General features: G+C 46.8%; 1 protein-coding gene across 2 annotated transcripts in view; it reads left to right on the top strand.

Annotated features, from left to right (window-relative positions):
• The first annotated feature begins 5,359 nt into the window (after positions 1-5,359).
• Positions 5,360-20,874, top strand: part of PSME3 (proteasome activator subunit 3) — a 37,606-nt gene continuing 22,091 nt past the window's right edge. Inside the window, exons 1-4 of one of the 2 annotated variants that reach the window (XM_068263815.1) lie at positions 5,360-5,469; positions 18,499-18,531; positions 19,281-19,343; positions 19,570-19,674. In XM_068263815.1, the coding sequence (XP_068119916.1) occupies positions 5,428-5,469; positions 18,499-18,531; positions 19,281-19,343; positions 19,570-19,674 (243 nt within the window). In that variant the 5' untranslated portion in view covers positions 5,360-5,427. Of the gene's footprint in view, positions 5,470-15,850; positions 16,036-18,498; positions 18,532-19,280; positions 19,344-19,569; positions 19,675-20,874 lie in introns of those variants that run through there. The other variant, XM_068263816.1, reaches the window with a different exon arrangement.

The following is a 20,874-nucleotide window of genomic DNA, read 5'->3' as shown; positions in this document are numbered from 1 at the left end:
CTAAACAGTGATGGACGCAAAACGGAAAAAATGCACCTTTATTTCCAAATAAAATATTGTCGCCATACATTGTGATAGGGACATAATTTTAACGGTGAAATACCCGGGGCATATGGGCAAATACAATACGTGAGTTTTAATTATGGAGGCATGTATTATTTTAAAACTATAATGGCTGAAAACTGAGAAATAATGAATTTTTTCCATTTTTTTCTTATTCTTCCTGTTAAAATGCATTTACAGTAAAGTGGCTCTTAGCAAAATATACCACCCACAGAAAGCCTAATTGGTGGCGGAAAAAACAAGATATAGATCAATTAATTGTGATGAGTAGTGATAAAGTTATTGGCAAATGAATGGGGGGTGAAAGTTGCTCGGATGTAAAAAAAATTTCAACCCTTCGGGCTTAAGTGGTTAAATAAAGATATTTATACTTACCGGGTGTCAGTAGTTCCGGGCTTCTGTCCATAGCCCCACCCCCTAGCAGAAGAGGTCACAGACGCTGCTCAGATTGGTCCTAGAGAAGCACCTATAACCTCTACCTTCAGGGGGCGGGGGCTACGGACGTAATCTGGACACCTGGTAGTATCCCCCAGGTAACTAGGTTTCTTTATTACAGATTTTCTTTCTGTGCAGAAAATGCACACGAAAATAGACAAGTGTCCTTTGCCTTATGAGGCTTCCCCCGTCATCTCGATCCTGTGAGGGGCTTGCGCAGGGGCACTGGTGGTCTTCATTCAGGCTCAGGTGGAAATAGCCAAGCGGATCCGCTCTACTGCACAGATGAGCTTCTCACAGGATTGTTATGATCCTGGAGGCTGCACCGCTGACAAGCTTATCGGTGGATTTTCAGATGCTGCCAGCACAGGATCGGGGTTGCAGGAAAGGTTGGGGAAAGGCTCATTGGGATCCAGTGGCTTCCCCATCCCGAGGTAAGCTCTTTTTTTCGTTACAGGTACACTTTAATGCAGACATGTGGACTATGACTAAGTTGTCAACAGATAAAAAAAACATTGATTTCAACCATTATTTAGAGGTCGTATGGTAAAGGTGTAGAATGAAAGCAGGAACTTCTGGTGTCACTATAATACTCGTATTGCCATCAGTGCCGCTCCCAGGTTTACCTCCTTTCTAACTTCTAAAAACAGGTGTGATGTCATCATCACTGTTTTCAACTAACAGCCCAGCCATAGGGAATTAGAATGCAACTAAATATAAATACACTTAGGTGAGCTATATATGCTTATGTATAACTCAATACAGTAGAATATCAGTTTTAAGCTCAACACACACCATACAATCTTGGTTGTACAGATTTACCAAATCTATGTAGTATACAGGCCAACAGATTGAAAATACCTTGAATGATTGATTGGTTAAAGAGAGTCTGAAGCGAGAATAGATCTCGCTTCAGACCTCATAGCTAGCAGGGGCATGTGTGCCCCTGCTAAAACGCTGCTATCCCGCGGCTTAACGGGGGTCCCTGTCCCCCCAAATCCCCTCCGTAATGCGGGGGAGCGCTTCCGCATTGGGGCAGGGCTAACCGCCGCAGCCCTGCCCCACGCAAATCTGTCAGACGCGTATCTCCGCCTCTCCCCCGCCGCTCTCAGTCTTCCTTCACTGAGAGGGGTGGGGGAGAGGCGGCGATGCGCGTCTGATAGACGCGCTGGGAGGCAGGGCTGCAGCCGTTAGCCCTGCCTCCAGGAAGAGAAAAAAAGCGACCAAGTCTGCGACCAAGGTTTGCGGGGGGTGGGTTGGGGGTGAAGGGACCCCCGTTAAGCCGCGGGATAGCGGCGTTTTAGCAGGGGCACACGTGCCCCTGCTATATATGAGAGCTGAAGCGAGATTTAGTCTAGCTTCAGTGTCTCTTTAAGCTCTTATACTACATGGAAGTGGTAAGATTGAACAACCAAGATTGTATGGTGTGTGTTGAGCCTTACACCTATAGAGATTGTAATTGCTGGATAAATGTGGTTTCTGGTCAATGAGATGCAAACAATTTTGAGTTGATGCAGCATTATGCAAATTTTGTATGAAGATTTATGCTCACTCAGTTCAGCTGTCTGTGTGAAAGAAGATGTAAGATTTCACAAATATGATCAGTCAATAAGTACTGATCATATTTGAACTCATCCAGCGACAAACGCCTGGCTGCCCTCTCCGATCCTCCAATGTTCTGTGTCTGACCACCGCATGTATCTTCCACCCCCATGTGTGACTGCAGGACTTCTTAATTGCCTCCATTCTCTTGAAATACCTTCTTGCCTCATCCTTAAACCAAGCCCTCAAAACGCACCTCTTCAAGATCGCCTAACTCCAGCATTACTGCCATAACTCGCTCTGCAGAGCACCTATTATGCAACCCGTACCTAGTTTGTCCCTACCCACTCACTCCAAATTGTTAGTCTCCGCCAGGGTCCTCCCCTTAGTGTAGTTTCCCAACCCGTGTGCCTCGACTCATTTATGTGTCGCTGCAGCATCGCGTATGTGTCGCCGCCCTGCTCTGTCTCCCTCCCTGCTTCTTTGCCTCTGCTCTGTCTGTAGTTAGAGCAAGAAAATGGCCACCAATGGCCACAAATGGAGACATTTTTTTGTAGCCCTGCTATAGGAGGCAGAATGGAGTGCTGAAGAGTGACGTCAGCGATGGACCAGGGGAGCTGGTGAGTCAGCCACTGCCAGCACATGGTCTGCCTCCTATATTTGGCTACCTATACTGGGGGCACCTACACCTGGCTACCGATACTGAGGGCACCTATAACTGGCTACCTATACTGAAGGCACCTATGCTTGGCTACTTATACTGAGGGCACCTATACCTGACTTCCTATACGGGGATGCCTATATCTGGCTACCTATACTGTGGGCACCTACGCCTGGCTACCAATACTGGGGGCACCTACACCTGACTTCCTATACTGGGGCTACCTATGCTTGGCTACCTATACTGAGGGCACCTACACCTGACTTCCTATACTGGGAGCACCTATAGCTGGCTACCTATACTGAGGGCTCCTACACCTGGCCACTAGGGATGATCAATGATATGCAAATATTTCTGAGTTTATGCAAATTTATGTACATTTTTATGCAAATATATGCAGCTTGAAAATGGACCAATCAATTTAAACCTAGGTGGGACTTGACTGGTCCATAGGGATGGCCCTGCTTAGGAGAACTCACGGAGAAGCATGTGATCAGTTTGATCAGCTGATAGATTTGTAAGGCTCTGATTTGCTGGTCCTGATCATGTGTTAAACCAGGAAGTCATCACAGCAAATCAGAACCTTGCAAATCTATCAGCTGATCAAACTGATCACATGCTTCTCCATGAGTTCTCCTAATCAGGGCTATCCCTATTGGTCCATTTTCAAGCTGCATATATTTCCATTAAAAAAATTATATAAATTTGCATAAACTCTGAATATTTTCATCTCACTGATCATACCTAATGGCTACATATACTGAGGGCACCTACACCTGACTTCCTATACTGGGGATACCTGTACCTGGCTCCCTACCTATTCTGAGTCTGAGGGCGTTTTTTGGGGGGGCAGGTGCACCGCGGCTATAATGTGCGGTGCAAGTTGTCGGTGCTGTGCGATGATTTCAAAACGGGGCCCTAACTGTCCTACTGATTGTTTTTATTAATATTCCTGAAAGGTTCTAGGCTTCATTTTTAAAGAGAACCCGAGGCGGTTCCATGGGGGGCAGATGGGACACAGAGGCATGTTCTCTGCCTCATGACATGCCTCTGTGTCCCCACACTGCCGCTCTCTGCATCCCCACCGCCTCGTTATAGCCCCCAGAGATTAACAATATTTGTCGGTAACTCAGAGGTAAACATAGGGGAGAGGGATTCCCTGTTTAAAACGCCTGCCAGGGGCGTTCCTGCTGGTTTTCCAGAGCTGCCCAATGGCAGCTCTCTCTCCCTGGCCACGCCCCCTGCCTCCCTGTACACTGGATGAGAGACACACAGTCTCTCCGTGCAGCGTCGTGACCCAGAGGCCACAAAAGTGAAGTAGACCAGTGTTGCCCACAGGAGAGGTGTGTAGTGGTGTTTTTTGCTGCTACCTGATCAGATAGCCTGCATCTGGCTCTCTTTAAAGTGGTATCCGAGATACATTTTTACTCATTGCATAATTGTGTTCCTTATATATAGTTTATAGGGCATTCCTCAAGCCAAATACTTTTTATGTTTTGTTTTAATACTCTAATTCCCTATAAACTAAACAAGCCTCGCCCACAGCTTTTCCAGAGTGCCAAGGCACTCAGTCCCAGCCAGGTAGCAAGGGCTTATGGGAGCTCAGTCTTGGCAGGAGGAGGAGGAGGTTACTAGCCAGATTTCAAAGGCAGAGGGAGGAGGAGAGGGGACTGAATTTGTCACAGGCTAAGGGCTGGAGATACAGATCAGATTGCCTGTGTGTAATGTGACAAACAGAACATGGCTGCTGTCATTGTATCACAGGAATAAATAATCATAAACTGTTGAAGCTGTTTGCAGCTAGATTTTCAGACATCTCTGATCTGCTTACGATTGATAAAGGGATTGATTTTGAGATTAGCACTTCACAAAATCAATAGGAAGCAGATCAAACATATTGGAAATTGTTAGCAAAGAAATTTTTTCTGCGCAATATTGGAAATTGTTGATCGAAGGAAAATGTTCCCTCGATCTGACGGAAATTATGATGGTTGATCACCTTCAAAATTGTCAGCTGTATGGCCACAAAGGGAACTTAAACCAAATGAATTTACTTACCTGAGACTTCTACCAGCCCCCTGCAGCCTTTCTGTGCCCACGCAGCTCCTCAACGATCCTCCGCTCCAACGTCGCGGCTGTTTCATTTTCGCTCGACTGGGAGTTGGCGGGCCACTGCGCAGCCCTGACCATCCGTATACTTGTCCGCGTTGCCGTTCGCAATAGCGTCCTGCGCATGCACGCCGAAAACTCAGCCATGCTGTGGGAACGAAGCATCGAGGAGCTGCGTGGGCACAGGATGGCTGCAATTGGCTGGTAGAAGCCCCAGGTAAGTGAAACCCATTTTTGTACTTTGGTTTAGGTACACTTTAAACACAGTAAACAAACCTAGTCTGAGCAACTATTGTTACTTGTGCACTTTCTGTGTAAATCGTCCCCAGTATGCCTCAACCCTTTGTTATCTCCCGCGTGTCCATCTCTCCCTATCACACAGCCACAGACACTACTGACACCGACAAGCGCCTAACATAAAACGTGACACTGAATACACACAGGCGACGTCATCGCTGATTCGACCCTCACTGGCAGCGCAAAGCGTGATTGGAGGTTTCTAAACTCGTCCTCTAGCGTCAGTGCAGTCAGTGACCGCGCTGTAGGAAACGTCACATCCGGAATTGTGTTGCATGAGCCGGTGTGTCTGTGTGATCTGAGATCGGTGCAGCTTTATCATGTCTTCTTTGCTGAAAGTGGATGGGGAGCTGAAGAAGAAGGTTAGCTGGGGCCGGAGGGGAGCTGCTATAGGCTGACCAGGCTTGTGTGCGTGTCTGGCAGTTAGGCCACTGGGGGGCGGCTGCCATGCTGCGGGGGCCTCCTGTGCCTGGCATGAAGGCCATGCTTTCTGATGAGGATGATTGGAGGAGTGGTGATCACTGAGGGGGTAGAGTTGGCCCTGGCTGCTGACACGCAGCAATCCTGCCATGCGGCTGCCAGATGGAGCCCTGTGACTCATTCTCAGGACTAACCTCTCATTTCTGGTTCACAATTCATGGAAAACTTATGGTGGAGTGGAGGGGTGCAGAGAAGGGGCTCGAGGAAAGGCTGTTTCAAACAAACGTGGTCATTCATAGACGTTTAGATGGTCTGAAAATATCGATGTAGGTCATTTTTCTTTCTCCATGTGATGCTTAATTCTTGCGGGCAGAGCTAGAGAATTTGTAGCCCGTTATTAATCTATGCATCATCACATCATATTACTTACAGGAGTTTAAGTGGTTATGAAGTTATGTGATCACCCAATGTAAAGAAATAAATGGCTCAAACTATAAGTTAAGTGCCACATTGATAAATGCTTAACCACTTAAAGAGACTCTGTAACTTTAAAAAGATCCCCTGGGGGGTACTCACCTCGGGTGGGGGAAGCCTCCGGATCCTAATGAGGCTTCCCACGCCGTCCTGCGTCCCACGGGGGTCTCGCTGCAGCCCTCTGAACAGCCGGCGACAGGCCCGACTGTAATTTCAATATTTACCTTTGCTGGCTCCAGCGGGGGCGCTGTGGCTGCATTCGGCTCGGAAATAGACGGAAATACCCGATCTCCGTCGGGTCCGCTCTACTGCGCAGGCGCCGGAGACTTGCGCCTGCGCAGTAGAGCGGACTCGACGGTGATCGGGTATTTCCGCCTACTTCGGAGCCGACAGCCATCAGAGCGCCTGCGCAGGAGCCAGGAAGGTAAATATTACGTCACGGCTGTACGGAGGGCTGCAGCGAGACCCCCGAGGGACGCAGGACGGCGTGGGAAGCCTCATTAGGATCCGGAGGCTTCCCCACCTGAGGTGAGTACCCCCCAGGGGACGTTTTGCCATTACAGTTCCTCTTTAAGGACCAGCCTTTTTTCTTTAGAACCGTGCTGCATGGGCTCTCCATCCCACAGCACAGATCGTATTTCAGCCAGGGCGACCAGACTTCCCCCAGTAAAATGTTCACTGGCGTTCCTCTTTAAAGAGGAACGCCAGTGAACATTTTAGTGTGGGCAGGTGATGTAGCTGCTGCTAGCTGTTTTGGCAGTTGGAAACAGCTGTAAACAGCTATTTCCCACAATGCTACAAGGTTCACAGGCAGGAAACTGCCAAAAGTACCTACTTTTCTTGTGGGAGGGGTTTCACCACAATATCAGTCATACAGTGCCCCCTGATGGTCTGTGAAAAGGAGTAGATTTCTCATGTAAAAGGGGGTATCAGCTACTGATTGGGATAAAGTTCAATTTTTGGTCGGAGTTTCTCTTTAACATATTTATTTAAAGTGACACTGAAGCTAAAAATAAACTTATGATATAATGATTTGTATGTGAAGCACATATATTGAACAGAACATTAGTAACAAAAAGAGAAATGTCTCATATTTTTTTCTTTTCAGATGTATTGCTTTTTTTTTTTCTTATATAACCTTGCATCATTCTATCATACGGTATTTGCAATTGCACACCACGCACTGTATTTTGAACTATGAAACCGAGCAGAGTTAATGAACCTTTCAACTTTATTGCAGTAAAATCTTATTTGAAGCTGCGTCGCACTGTTTCTTTGATGTATAAGTGCTTCAGAAAACGGGACCCAAGTTGGGGTGGGAGAGCTCAGAGAAGCTCTTTGGTATAGATAACTGAAGTTTCTTAACTCTTCTGTACTGGAAACAATGAGACTTGCTACTAATGTTCTATCTCTTAGCTGTACTACACATACAATTCATTATATCTTAAGTTTATTTTCACTCCAGATTCCCTTCAAGTGGAATATGTTGCGCACAAAAAATTCTGTCCATGCCATCATTGATGGAATATTGGGTAAAACAATAGTGGTCATAAACCTTAAATAGCTAGTCACTTGTTTAGCAGGGGCTAATTGGCCCATGCCTTGTAAGGTTTTTTTTTTGCCTTCCTCTGGATCAACAGGGATATGTTGTACTTTGTTCTCTGGTTGAACTCGATGGACGTATGTCTTTTTTTCAACCCAAATAACTATGTAACTCTTAAGGCCTGTTCAGACTATATGCGTTCCTAGCCGTTTTCAGGGAACGCGTACTGGTACCAAAAACGCATAGAAACGGCTCCTAATGCTTTTGAATGGGCTGGTTCACATGTATGCGTATGAGACGCATACGTTTCTCATCCGCATTGCTGCACGCAGTTCTGTGCGATACGCATAGAAACGGACGCAATGAAAGTCTATGGACGCGTATCAAAAACGCGTACTATTGCGTTTTTAGCGTCCGTTTTCCTCTACGGTTCCCATAATTCTTTTTTTTCCCCTGGGTCACGTGTTTGTGCAAAACGCAATAGAAAACGCATTCACACGCAAGAAAAACGCATGTGTTTTTTAACTTGCGTTTCTTTGAATTTATACGCGTTCTACAAACGCAGCAAGTATGAACAGGCCCTTTACACCACACTATTTCTTGTTTGAAAACTTTTTCTGTATCAAGATCTTTTCCACTAGCAATCGCTAGCGTTCACGCTGCACGATAGCGATTGCGATTCAGCAAAAGGTAAAAAATTCGCTGCGATTTCCCGACGTTTGCGATCGCGATTTTGCTATGCTATGCACTGCATAGCAAAATCACGGCAATAATCGTTCCACCTCGCGATCAAGCAAAAAAAACGAATCGCGGCAGTGGAAATGACCTACCGCGATTCCTATGTTAAAAGCAAACTGTAGCGATTTGAAAAATCACTAGCAGTTTGCGTTTTTGCGATTCAGCCATCGCAAACGCCTTAGTTGAAAAGAGCCCTTATTTAAGGACAACTGAAGTGAGAGGTATATGGAGGCTGCCATATTTATTTCCTTTTAAAGAGGAACTCCAGTGAACATTTTACTGTTGGCAGGTGATGTAGCTGCTGCATGGTTTTTGGCAGCTGTAAACAGCTATTTTCCACAATGCAACAAGGTTCACAGACAGGAAACTGCCAAAAGTTCGAACTTTTCGTGTGGGTGGGGTTTCACCACAATATCAGTCATAAAGCGCCCCCTGATGGCCTGTTTGTGAAAAGGAATAGATTTCTCATGTAAAAGGGGGTATCAGCTACTGATTGGGATAAAGTTCAATTTTTGGTCGGAGTTTCTCTTTAAGCAATACCAGTTGCCTGGCTGTCCTGCTGATCCTCTACCTCCAATACTTTTAGCCAGAGCCCCTGAACAAGCATGCAACAGATCATGTGTTTCTGACATTAATGTCAGATTTGACAAGATTATAAGCATGCTTGTTTCTAGTGTTATTCAGGCACTGCTGCCAAATAGATCAGCAGGGCTGCCAGGCAACTGGTATTGTTCAAAAGGAAATCAATACGGAAGCCTCCCTATTCTTCTCACTTCAATTGTCCTTTAAAGAGAGACTGAAGCGAGAATAAATCTCGCTTCAGACCTCAGAGTTAGCAGGGGCATGTGTGCCCCTGCTAAAACGCCGCTATAGCGCGGCTTAACGGGGGTCCCTTCACCCCGAAATCCCCCTCCGTAATGCGGGGGAGCGCTTCCTGGTTGGGGCAGGGCTAACCGCCGCAGCCCTGCCCCACGCGCGTCTGTCAGCGCGTATCTCCGCCTCTCCCCCGCCCCTCTGTCTTCCTTCACTGAGAGGGGTGGGGAGAGGCGGCGATGCGCCGCTGACAGACGCGACTGGAGGCAGGGCTGCAGCCGTTAGCCCTGCCTCCAGGAGGGACCAAATGCACAACCAAGTCGTGCTGGGGTGGGTTTGGGGGTGAAGGGACCCCCTTTGTGCGGCGCGATAGCGGCGGTTTAGCAGGGGCACACGTGCCCCTGCTAACTTTGAGCTCTGAAGCGAGATTTATTCTCGCTTCAGAGTCTCTTTAAGGAGTCTTTGGGCAAGGCTACCTAATGATCCTGGTCGCCCATGGAGTGCGCCTTAGTTTTCCACAACCGTTTGGGGTCCGCCAGGAGAAAAGCGCCATATAAATGTTCTGTGTCTTGTCCAGTCATTTAAAAGTAATCTGAGGTGTAAGGGCCCGTTTCCACTAGAGCGAATCCGCATGCGTTGTCTGCATGCGGATTCGCATAACTAATACAAGTGGATGAGACTGTTTCCACTAGTCAGTTTTTTGGTGCGTTTTTCTGTGCAGGATTTTTCTGCACGGTAGGGCCTGCAGAATTCGCCTGCGTGTGGAATGCAGGTGATTCGCAGGCAATGTATTTAATAGGGGAAATCGCACATGCGTTTTTGCCGCGATTTTGCGTGCGAAATCGCACTAAAACTAATGTACATTGAGCCAGGCAGTGACATGGTTAAAATCGCTGATAGCCTGCCTATGCGAAATCGCGGCAAAAATCGCATGCGGAATCGCATCCGCATGCGATTTTGTCAGCGGTGGAATCCCAGCGATTCGCACCGCACTAGTGGAAACGGGCCCTAAGACCTATGGAAGCTTCTGTATTAATTTCCTTTTAAAGTGGACCTGAACTCAGAACTCCTCTCTGCTTTAGAAGATATACAAGAAGCATAATAACCTTTAAACAAAAAACATTTTTGTTACAGCTGATACAAATCCTAAAATAAATCTGCTCAGTTTCTACTCCCTGATTCATGGAAGCAGACATATTGTTTACAGCCTGTATTTTCAAATGGGCTTATCTGCCATAGACAGTCATGTGACACAGGGGAGATCAAATTACAACTAGCGATTAGACACAAATGAGGGGGAATTACACAGGCAAAACTCTTTAAATACATACAGGGTGCATTTCTGTTATATTGTGTCCTGAGCAAGAGTCCAGGTCCACTTTAAACAACACCAGTTGCCTGGCAATCCTGCTGATCTTTCTGGTCAGTAGTGTCTGAATCACACACCTGAAACAAGTATGCAGCTTATCTTGTCCGAAATCTGATTTGCATGCTTGTTCAGGGTCTATGGCTTAAAGTGTACCTGTAAAGAGAAGCATCTCAGGTGCCATGCTTACCTGGGGCTTCATTAAGCCCCCTTTGTTCGTACTTCGCTGTCTTCCTGGTTGACTCTGGTCCCTGGCAAATCCACCCGAAAGCTTGGCCGAATCTCGCTTCGTGGTGCATGCACAGCTCGTCTCAGGTTCCCTTTTTTAAAGAGAATCTGTAACGTCAAAACGTCCCTGGGGGGTACTCACCTCAGGTGGGGGAAGCCTCAGGATCCTAATGAGGCTTCCCACGCCGTCCTCCGTCCCTCGGGGGTCTCGCTGCAGCCCTCCGTACAGCGGTGACGTCAATATTTACCGTCCCGGCTCCTGCGCAGGCGCTCTGTCGGCTCCGAAGTAGGCGGAAATACATGATCGCCGTCGGGTCTGCTCTACTGCGCAGGTGCAAGTCTCCGGCGCCTGCGCAGTAGAGCGGACCCGACTGAGATCGGGTATTTCCATCTACTTCGGAGCCCAAAGCAGCCACAGCGCCCCCGCTACAGCCAGCAAAGGTAAATATTGAATTGACAGTCGGGTCTGTCGCCAGACTGTTCGGAGGGCTGCAGCGAGACCCCCGTGGGACGGAGGACAGCGTGGGAAGCCTCATTAGGATCCCGAGGCTTCCCCCACCCGAGGTGAGTACCCCCCAGGGGATTTTTTTGATGTTACAGTGTCTCTTTAAAGTGTACATGAGGCCTAGAAAAAACAGGCATGTGCAGAATGCCCCAATTGGCGGCGTTAACGGAGCTTCTGAGGATCAAGGTGGCGTAGGACAGCGAGGGACTGATTAGCCTGAAGGGGGCTGGAGGAAGCCCCGGGTCTGTATTTATTTTTTGCTGGTCTCATCTTTACTTTAAAGTAATAAGAGGCAGAGGACAGCCAGGCAATGTGCATTAAGGCTGCTTTCACAGTAAGACGTTACAGGCGCACGTTAGTACAGCCTGTAACGCAGCCCAACTCACAGCAATGAAAAATCAACGGGCTGTTCACAGTGCCCACGTTGCGTTGGAATATAACGCAGCACGTTCAATGAAAGTGCAGCATGCTGTGCGTATACTTGTATGTGGCTGCGTTTGGATGTTTGCACATGTTCAGTACTGTTTTTTTTATTTGCCGCATGCGCCGTTTTCGTTCGATAGTATGCGTGAAAAAGTACGCATCAAGAGACGCATAACTCGGCTCTATATAACGTCCAACTTCAATACTAATATGCGTTGTGTTAGGGGCATGTTATGCAACCTTAACGTCGCATGAAACGCAACGTCTTAGTGTGAAAGAGCCCTTAGGCTGCATTACCACGTGTGCGGTGCGGAATCGCCGGGAAATCACCGCAGACAAAATCGCATGAGGGTACGATTTTGCATGCGTTTTTCCCGCGATTTCGCATAGGGTAGTAGGTGGGCGATTTTAACCATGCCTGTGTAAATTAACATTATCTCCTATGCGAAATCGTGGGGGAAAACGCATGCCAAAACCGCATGCGATTTTCTCTATTAGATACATTGTATGCGATTCGCTTAGTGGTGTGCGGGGAGCGAATTCTGACGGCTCTGCCGTGCAGATTTCCCCAGCACACAAAAACGCTCCGCACAAGTGGAAACAGGCCCATCCACTTGTATTAGCTGTGCGAATCCGCATGCGGACAACGCATGCGGATTCGCTATAGTGGAAACGAGCCCTTAAAGAGACTCTGAAGCGAGAATAAATCTCGCTTCAGAGCTCATAAATAGCAGGGGCACGTGTGCCCCTGCTAAACCGCCGCTATAGCGCGGCTTAACGGGGGTCCCTTCACCCCCAAAACGACCACTGCGACATTTGGTCGCAGATTTGGTCGTGATTTATTGCTTCCTGGAGGCAGGGCTAACGGCTGCAGCCCTGCCTCCAGTCGCGTCTGTCAGCGGCGCATCGCCGCCTCTCCCCCGCTCCTCTCAGTGAAGGAAGACTGAGAGGGGCGGGGAGAGGCGGAGATACGCGCTGACAGACGCGCGTGGGGCGGGGCGGCGGCGGCTAGCCCTGCCCCAACCAGGAAGCGCTCCCCGGGTGTATCGAGGGGGATTTGGGGGTGAAGGGACCCCCGTTAAGCCGCGCTATAGCGGCGTTTTAGCAGGGGCACACGTGCCCCTGCTATTTGAGGTCTGAAGCGAGATTTATTCTCGCTTCAGACTCTCTTTAAAGTAAATAAACATGTCAGCGCAAGTGGAAACTTAGGCTTACAGGACAAGCTAGGCTTTCTTTGGGTACTTCCAATGTACTTCACAGGAATTATTCTATTTCCTATGCATTTTTAAAGGGAAGGAAAAAAAAAATAGAAAAATACACTTTCGCAGTATTCACTTTTTTTCATATTATAAAGTGCTACTGTCTATTATATACACAAATTAAATTTGGCCATTTATTATAAAACTGAAATTGTGTTGCTGCTTCATTTTATGGTGATATAAAACTTTTTAATAAAGGTAATAAGGTATGTTTTTCTGAAATCTCTCTCTGTCTATCTCTCTCTCTCTATCTCTATTCTAGTGGTAATGGGCAGATTCAGACTAAAGACAATACTTTATCTCAGGGCTGTGGAGTCGGTACAAAAATCTTCCGACTCCTCAGTTTCTGAAAACCACGACTCTGGGTGCCCAAAATTGCCCTGACTCCGACTCCTCGACTCTAACTCCGACTCCACAGCCCTGCTTTATCTGATCGAATCTGATTAGAGAGAGAGATCTGTTGGCTGCCCATGCTTTCCTTTCAGCATGAAATCTCTTTGGAATCGGCTGAGCCCACCACATCCGCCACCTTGCAGATTTTCCCTAGCGTATAAATGTGCATTAATACATTACCTGTTTTGTCACGGTGCCTGTCCGTCTTCTGAATCCGCCACTCTCTCATAGCCGCATACACGCTATACGCCGGCGGCATGTATGGGGTAACGGAAGTGTGGCGGTTTCAGAAGACGGATGGGCACCATGACACAGGACAGGTAATGTATAAATGCACACACATTTATACATTCGAGGGGACAGAGTCAGGGTGTTTTTTTTTTTTTTTTATGCTTGTCCTGAAATTGCAGGGGTCCCCATACTTTTTTTTTTGGTCAAGGGCCGGGGCAACATACTTTAGACTGCTGGGAGACCGGAGTACACATGAAATGATGTAGAAAAACATATGATTGAGCCTAGGTATTGTAGACAGAGCCTATTAACATGGGGAGCCTTCATGTCTCCCATTTAACCAGAGCAGATGTTATGCACCCAACACAGCATGTGCAGATAGTATGCTCCCCCATAAGGTCACCCAATGGCATGCAAAAGCCTGCAACACAACCCAGAAGCCAGCAAATGACTGCTTTGTGGCTTCCATGTGGATGGGTTGTGCCAGAACTGCTATTCTATATGCGGGCCATCAATATTTAAAGATGCAGCAGACCGCATCTATAAGTAATACTTTTTGTGTGTGTGGGGGGCGGGGTGGTAAAAAGAGCCTCAGAGGGCCGCATTCGGCCCGCGGGCCTTAGTTTGAGGACTGCTGAGATATTGCTTGCCATTACCGGCATGCACGCAATCGAGCAAGTCAGTCCTATATCTTGCTGCATGTCCGACCAATATATGTGACCAATTCTGGCCTGGAATCGGTCGCATTGTCGATCGGGCAATTGAGTATAATAATCAAATTGGATGGTCAATCTGCCGCCAAGTCGCCTGATGTATGGCTACCTTAAGGTAAATGGGGGGGGGGGTATAAAAGGTTTATAGAAAGCATAATCGTAGCCTTATTAAGCAGAATGTGCTTTCATAGTTTGCAGTTACAGGAAATGGCTAAACAGTATTTTCATAGTAATAACTCCCATCTTTTTTTGTTTTAGCTTGCCCTGGGATGTAGTGGTTTCCTATCCTATTTATAGTGTTCCCTGGGGTCTAGTGGAATGTGCCCTGGGGTCTAGTGGAGCCCCCCTTTTCCCTTAATGGCATATCCTGGTAGTCTTCGCTTTCCTTAAGCTTTCCCTGGTAGTCTAGTCCCCCCACCTCCTAAGGCTTTTTATTAGTAATTTATTGGTACCCTCTCCCCCTTTTCACCAGTCTAGCAGTACCTGCCATTCCCTGGTAGTGTAGTTGTCTCCCCATCCCCCCCAAACCTTGCAGAAAATGGCAGCTGTAAGCGTTGCTGTGTAAGTATGTCTCACTCCTGATTTCCTGCTATTATGACATGTCCGATTAGAAAGCTAACAAGATGGATGGAGGGCCCCTCTGGACCAGGGACCCTGGTGCTGTTGTAACCTCCGATTTCCCATCCCCCCCCCCATGCTACACCACTGGTTCAGATCATTTTAAGAGGTCATAAACCTAAATTTAGATGCAGGGGGCTACATTTAACCTTCTTGAGAGGCTTTCCATTCTTGTTTCTCTTGCAAACTAAAGTAGACTGAAATGCCTCCTTCCTCTACCATTTGTATAGCCTATTCCTAAAGCTTGCCCATCCTATGAATAGAAGTACCTGGCCCATTTATTAATATTAAAGGGGTGTGGTGGGTACAGGTCATGCATACTGAGGGATAGGGGGGCATACTGGCCATACATGCTATGAGGGGTGGGGGGGGGATACTGGTCATACATACTATGAGGGGTGGGGGGTACTGGCTATACATACTATGATTGGTGGGAATACTGGTCATACATACTATGAGGGATGTGTGGGGGGGGGTACTGGCTATACATACTATGAGGGGTGGGGATATTGGTCATACATACTATGAGGGGTGGGAGATACTGGCCATACATGCTATGAGGGGTGGGGATACTGGTCATACATGCTATGAGGGGTGGAGTAGCATACTGGTCATACATAGTATGAGGGGTGGGGTAGCATACTGGTCATACATAGTATGAGGGGTAGGGGGGCATACTGGTCATACATACTATGAGGGGTAGGGGGGCATACTGGTTATACATACTATGAGGGGTAGGGGATACTGGTCATACATACTATAAGGGGTAGGGGGGCATACTGCCTACATCCAGAGGTGGGGAGTACAGTTTCAAGCTTTAGCAGTAAATTCACAATCTCAATGTACAGTAACATTTACAAACATGACAGAAAATGACAACCTACTATCAATTTGATAGTATGTCATTTTCTGTCAATGCATGTTTGTAAATGTTACTGTACATTGTGAATTTAATGCTAAAGCTTGATTTGAAGAAAATCGTGAATAAAATCGAAATCGCAATTCCTGGCAGAAATCGTGTAATTCAATCTTTTCCTAAAATCGTTCAGGCCTACTCTGTACCCAAATAACGTATGTGTCTCTGGAAGGAACATGTATTCATCCACATGAAGGTCCAAGCATGGTGTATTCTACATCCATGATTTAAATGAATAGCAGAGTGCAGGGGCACAGTAGAGAAGACCTGCAGAGATGAGGTAATCAGGTAAAGCAATTGTATATTTTACAGATCTAGATAATCAGTGAGAAGAGTTGAGGTGCTGTCTACAGTGGCTGGATAGTGTAATGGTTAAGGGCTCTGCCTCTGACACAGGAGACCTGAGTTCAAATCTCAGCTCTGCCTGTTCAGTAAGCCAGCACCTATTCAGTAAGGAGTTTTTTGGGCAAGTCTCCCTAACACTGCTACTGCCTACTGAGTGTGCTCTAGTGGCTGCCTCGCAAGCACTTTGAGTCCGACAGGAAAAAGGCGATATACAAATACTGCAATTATTATTATTATTATTTGCAGTTTTCTGCATCCGCAAGCCTACGTGGTTTTCCAGATTGCTGGAAAGGAGGTTTTTCCCAAGTCACTGGGCAGAGTGGTCACATAGCAGAGATGACATGTGACATGGTGAGATAGACCTGTGTATATAAAGTGGCAAGCATACAGACATTTATGCTGTGCTCGTTTTTTCTTTTTTCCCTGCCTGAAAGCATTTATAATTGGCTATGGAACTGACAGTTTTTCTCCAGTCAGTACCCAGTTGGCTCACTGATAACAAATTACAGGTATAGTAACACTTTCCTAAGCAGATACCTGGGCTTTTTACAGTGAGAGGATAAAATGGTCAATAGTTCATGTATTTTTATTCTGGGACTCTTGAGACACTGCAATTGAGCAGAGACTATAAAACATTAAATCTGCTTTGTAAATGTTTTATACATAAAATAAAACCTTGAGATATCTTGAGTCATTTAATGTTGTGAATACACGGCTCGATTTTGCTGCTCGATTCTCCCGCTCGACCGATTCCGCAGGCGATTACTCTTCCGCTCGTTTTTCTTATCTGTTTTTTTTTTCCATTGTGTTCAATGCAGAATCAAGCGGCGAAACGATGGGGCTGGAGATCAAACATGTCGGAAATTATCTATCGAGCCATCTAAATGGCTCAAAAACGAACCGTGTATTCCCAGCATAAGGAGTAGAAGGACAGATCCAATTTATCTCATTAGTTTATTTTCATCTCTGGTTCACTTTAAAGCTGACCTGAACTCGGAGCACCCTCTCTGTACAGTCGGTGTTTTCAGTTAGCTGAGTGAGTCAGCATCAGCACTTGTGACACGCACATGTTTTAGTTACATACTGCTGTATGATTAAAGGTTGTTTAACCTCTTGAGGACCACAGTGCTAACCCCCCCCCCCCCCCCCCCCCTAAAGAGCAGGCCATTTTTTGTGTAAATTGGCCACTGCAGCTTTAAAGCCAAGCTGCAGGGCGCACAACTCAGCCCACAAGTGATTTCTCCCCACCAACAGAGCTCTCTGTTGGTGGGGTCTGATTGCTCCCCCAGTGTTTTTGTTTTTAATAAATATTTCTTTATTTTTGTATTTTTATTTACCATTTTCTATTTTTGTTTTGTTTTCTTCAAACCCTTCCCTCCCCCCAGCCAGCCAATCCTGGCGATCGGCTGTCATAGGCTTCTGGCTATGAGAGCCGATCGCTCTCTAGTGTCCCAGATCGCAGCGCTGTACCATGTAAATAGATGGCGGTTATGCTGTCTAACAGGCTCGGAGATTGGAGGCCGAGCTCCGCCTCCCAAGCAGAGATGTGCGCGTGCGATCTCCTGCAGTGGCCGGCCACAGGACTTGACGCCAATTGGCGTTAGGCGGTCCTGGGACTGCCACCGCAGTCGCGCCCATTTGCGTGACGCGGTCCTTAGGTAGTTAAAGGACACCCGAGGTGAAAATAAACGAATGAAATAAACAATTGTATCTATCCTTCTAACTCTTTCAGGCAGAGAAAGAAAAAAAATAAAATAAAGGTACACCGCATAGTTGTGTGCTAGGCACTGTAGATACACACGTCTATCTCATCATGTCACATGTCAGCTCGGGTATCCTTTAACCCTCCTGGCGGTCTAATTAATTTCGCCAGGAGGGAGCGCAGCAGTTTTTTTTTTTTATTTTTTTAAATCATGTAGCGAGCCCAGGGCATCCCCCCGCCCGCTTCGATTGCCTTCGGCGATCTCCGATCAGGAAATCCCTTTCAAAGAACGGGATTTCCTGGAGGGCTTCCCCAGTCGCCATGGCGACGGGGCGGGATGCCGACAGCGACGTCGTGACCTCATTGGGAGTCCCGATCCACCCCTCAGCGCTGCCTGGCACTGATTGACCAGGCAGCGCACGGGGTCTGGGGGGGGGGGCGCGACAGATAGCGGCGATCGAGCGCGGGGCGGCGGCGATCGGTGTGCTGACGCAGTTAGCAAAGTGCTAGCTGCGTGCAGCAAAAAAAAAAAAAAAAAAGTAAGCCAATCGGCCCAGCGGGGCCTGAGAAAACCTCCTGCGCGGCTTACCCCGAACTACGTTCGGGGTTACCGCCAGGGAGGTTAATACTGCAAGGATGCATGTTCATGTATATCAAGTTGTTCTATGCTTAATAATTACTGCTCTTTTTTTCCCTTCTGCCAGGTTGACTGTTTCCGAGAGAGAATCACAAATGAGGTAAAGTATTTAATATTTACCTTTTTTTAATTAGGAAATACTGTATGTATTTCATGATTTGTCCTCCACAACAGGGACACTTAGATGCTGCTCCGCCTCCTACTTGGGACCGGAAGCACTGACATTTTTAAGTAGATACTCCTCCTCCTTTTTTTTTTTTTTTTTTTTTTTTTTTTTAACTCACTCTGGTTCCTACCACTACTTGAAGATCGAAATGCTTTTGTGGTTTTGCATGTGTTGGGGGAAAAAAAGTAAATCTTGCAGGATAAATTTGTGCACCGCATGGGAGTTCTCATTTATTTTTTATTGGTGAGTCTGAAACAAATGCAAAAAAAAGCAAAGAAACACCTAGTTTCTGGAGATTTTGCATACAAAACGTTTCTTTCTGCACTAATAAGTGTAGACCCCGCCGTGGTCCAGTAAGGGCCCTTTTCCACGAGCAGTTGATAGACATTGAAAAGACTGTCAAACTCTCACAAGTGCTCAGAGCTGCCTGGTAACTGCTTGCTGCTGCTTGCCAACTGCTCACTGAGTGCAGTTCAGCCGCCTGTGGAAAAGGGGCCCTTAGGAGGCCCAGCAGTCTTTCCCTGTACTGGTCATGGAGAATTCATATAAATTCCCTTACTGGAGAGGGTAATATTGAATTGATGACCACGCCCTACTGATTCATATGATATTTGATATTAAATGATGGATTCAGCCCTTTTATATCGCTGTTTTTTTTTTGTTTTTGTTTTTTTTGCTTTAAGGCTGAAGACCTTGTTGCCAGCTTTTTCCCAAAGAAGCTTTTGGAATTGGACAGTTTTCTTAAGGTAATTCAGGAACTTTCTGTACTTTAGTGGAGAATAGTAAGTAATGTTTCAAGTAGCCCATTGTGCAGCTTTGTTGTTTGAAGCACAATGGTTGTGCTGGCTTTCTGAAGGAGCTGGGGGTGACTGGAGAAGCAATATTGCTTCTATGCTTTGGAGTTTTGTTTACTATAAAAACCCTTTCATTTCTGCTTTTGTCTAATTAATTTGTTCTTTTGCTGTCTTGTAGGAGCCCATGCTGAATATCCAAGATCTCACACAGATCCATTCTGAAATGAATCTTCCAGTTCCAGATCCAATTCTCCTGACCAACAGCCATGATGGACTGGATACTGTAAGTGGTTTTTATTTTTGTGCTTAGAAACCACTGAGAATATATTCAAGGCGCAACGAGTACAAAGATACGTGTTGCCATCCACAATGGGGTCCTGCACCAGCAGGAATGCATGCAAAGTTATGAGTGGCGGCCTGTCGACTTAGTCGGCAAAAACAAAACTAGGTGGCAGCGGGGGACCGGAGGAGCCGTGAGTGACTGCGAGGGCACAGGATGGCTGCAGGGGACTGGTAAAATCCCCAGGTAAGTGAAACTTTTTGTTTAGGTCTCCTTTAAAGTGAATGTTTACCAGATTCAAAAAGAAAAAGTCAGATACTCACCTAAGGAGAGGGAAGGCTCGGTCCTAATGAGCCTTCCCCCTCCTCTCCCGGTGCCCGGTCCCGCGCAGGATCCCCCGTGGCAGTATTCGACCAGTTCGGTCAAATACTGCCACTTCCGCATGCCTTCGGGAGCTTTCGGGAGCACTCGGGCTCCCGATGACGCTGCCGCTCCATACTACGCATGCGCGAGCGCCCTCTATGACGCACTCGCGCGTACGTAGTATGGAGCGGCCCGTCTTCGGAAGCCTGAGTGCTCCCGAAGACCTCTGAAGTCCCTGCGGCGGCGGTTGCGAACGGGGGAGCCAGCGCAGCACCGAGGGCACCGGGAGAGGAGAGGGAAGGCTCATTAGGACCGAGCCTTCCCTCTCCTTAGGTGAGTATCTGACTTTTTCTTTTTGAATCCGGTACCCATTGGCTTTAAGTCCCCCTAATACCTCCAACTTATAGGTGATGATACTTAAAGAAATAGAAACTCTTGTAAAAAGATATAAAAGTTTAAAGGCAGTTATTATAAGAAGAAATAATTACAACATAGCGTGTGTATAACAATACACAGAGACAAGTGCTTGGCCCAGATATCGATCTACAGAGTTTTTTTTATTGCTCCGTTACTATCTGCTGAAGCAGGATTGTGCCTGCGAAACGCGTTGCTGCATTGTGGATTTTTTTTCAGTTAAAATCTAAACCTACTGCAGCATATTGGGCTGTCGGTGCCCCTTTGTGTTTCCAGTGTGTATAAAATGTTTTCTTAATTGATTAAATGAAAATGGTCTTTACTTTTTCGATGACTTGTATATCCTCTGGAATGTATTGCTTTGCGCTGGTTCTAGCACTTGAAAATGAGACTTGCTTTGGTAAAGCTAGCGGATGTGTGAGTGGA

This window comes from Hyperolius riggenbachi, chromosome 12 (genome assembly GCF_040937935.1).
Source record: "Hyperolius riggenbachi isolate aHypRig1 chromosome 12, aHypRig1.pri, whole genome shotgun sequence".
NCBI classification, from domain to species: Eukaryota; Metazoa; Chordata; class Amphibia; order Anura; family Hyperoliidae; genus Hyperolius; species Hyperolius riggenbachi.
Note: the sequence above shows the minus strand (reverse complement) of the source record. Positions and strands in the feature narration are given on the sequence as shown.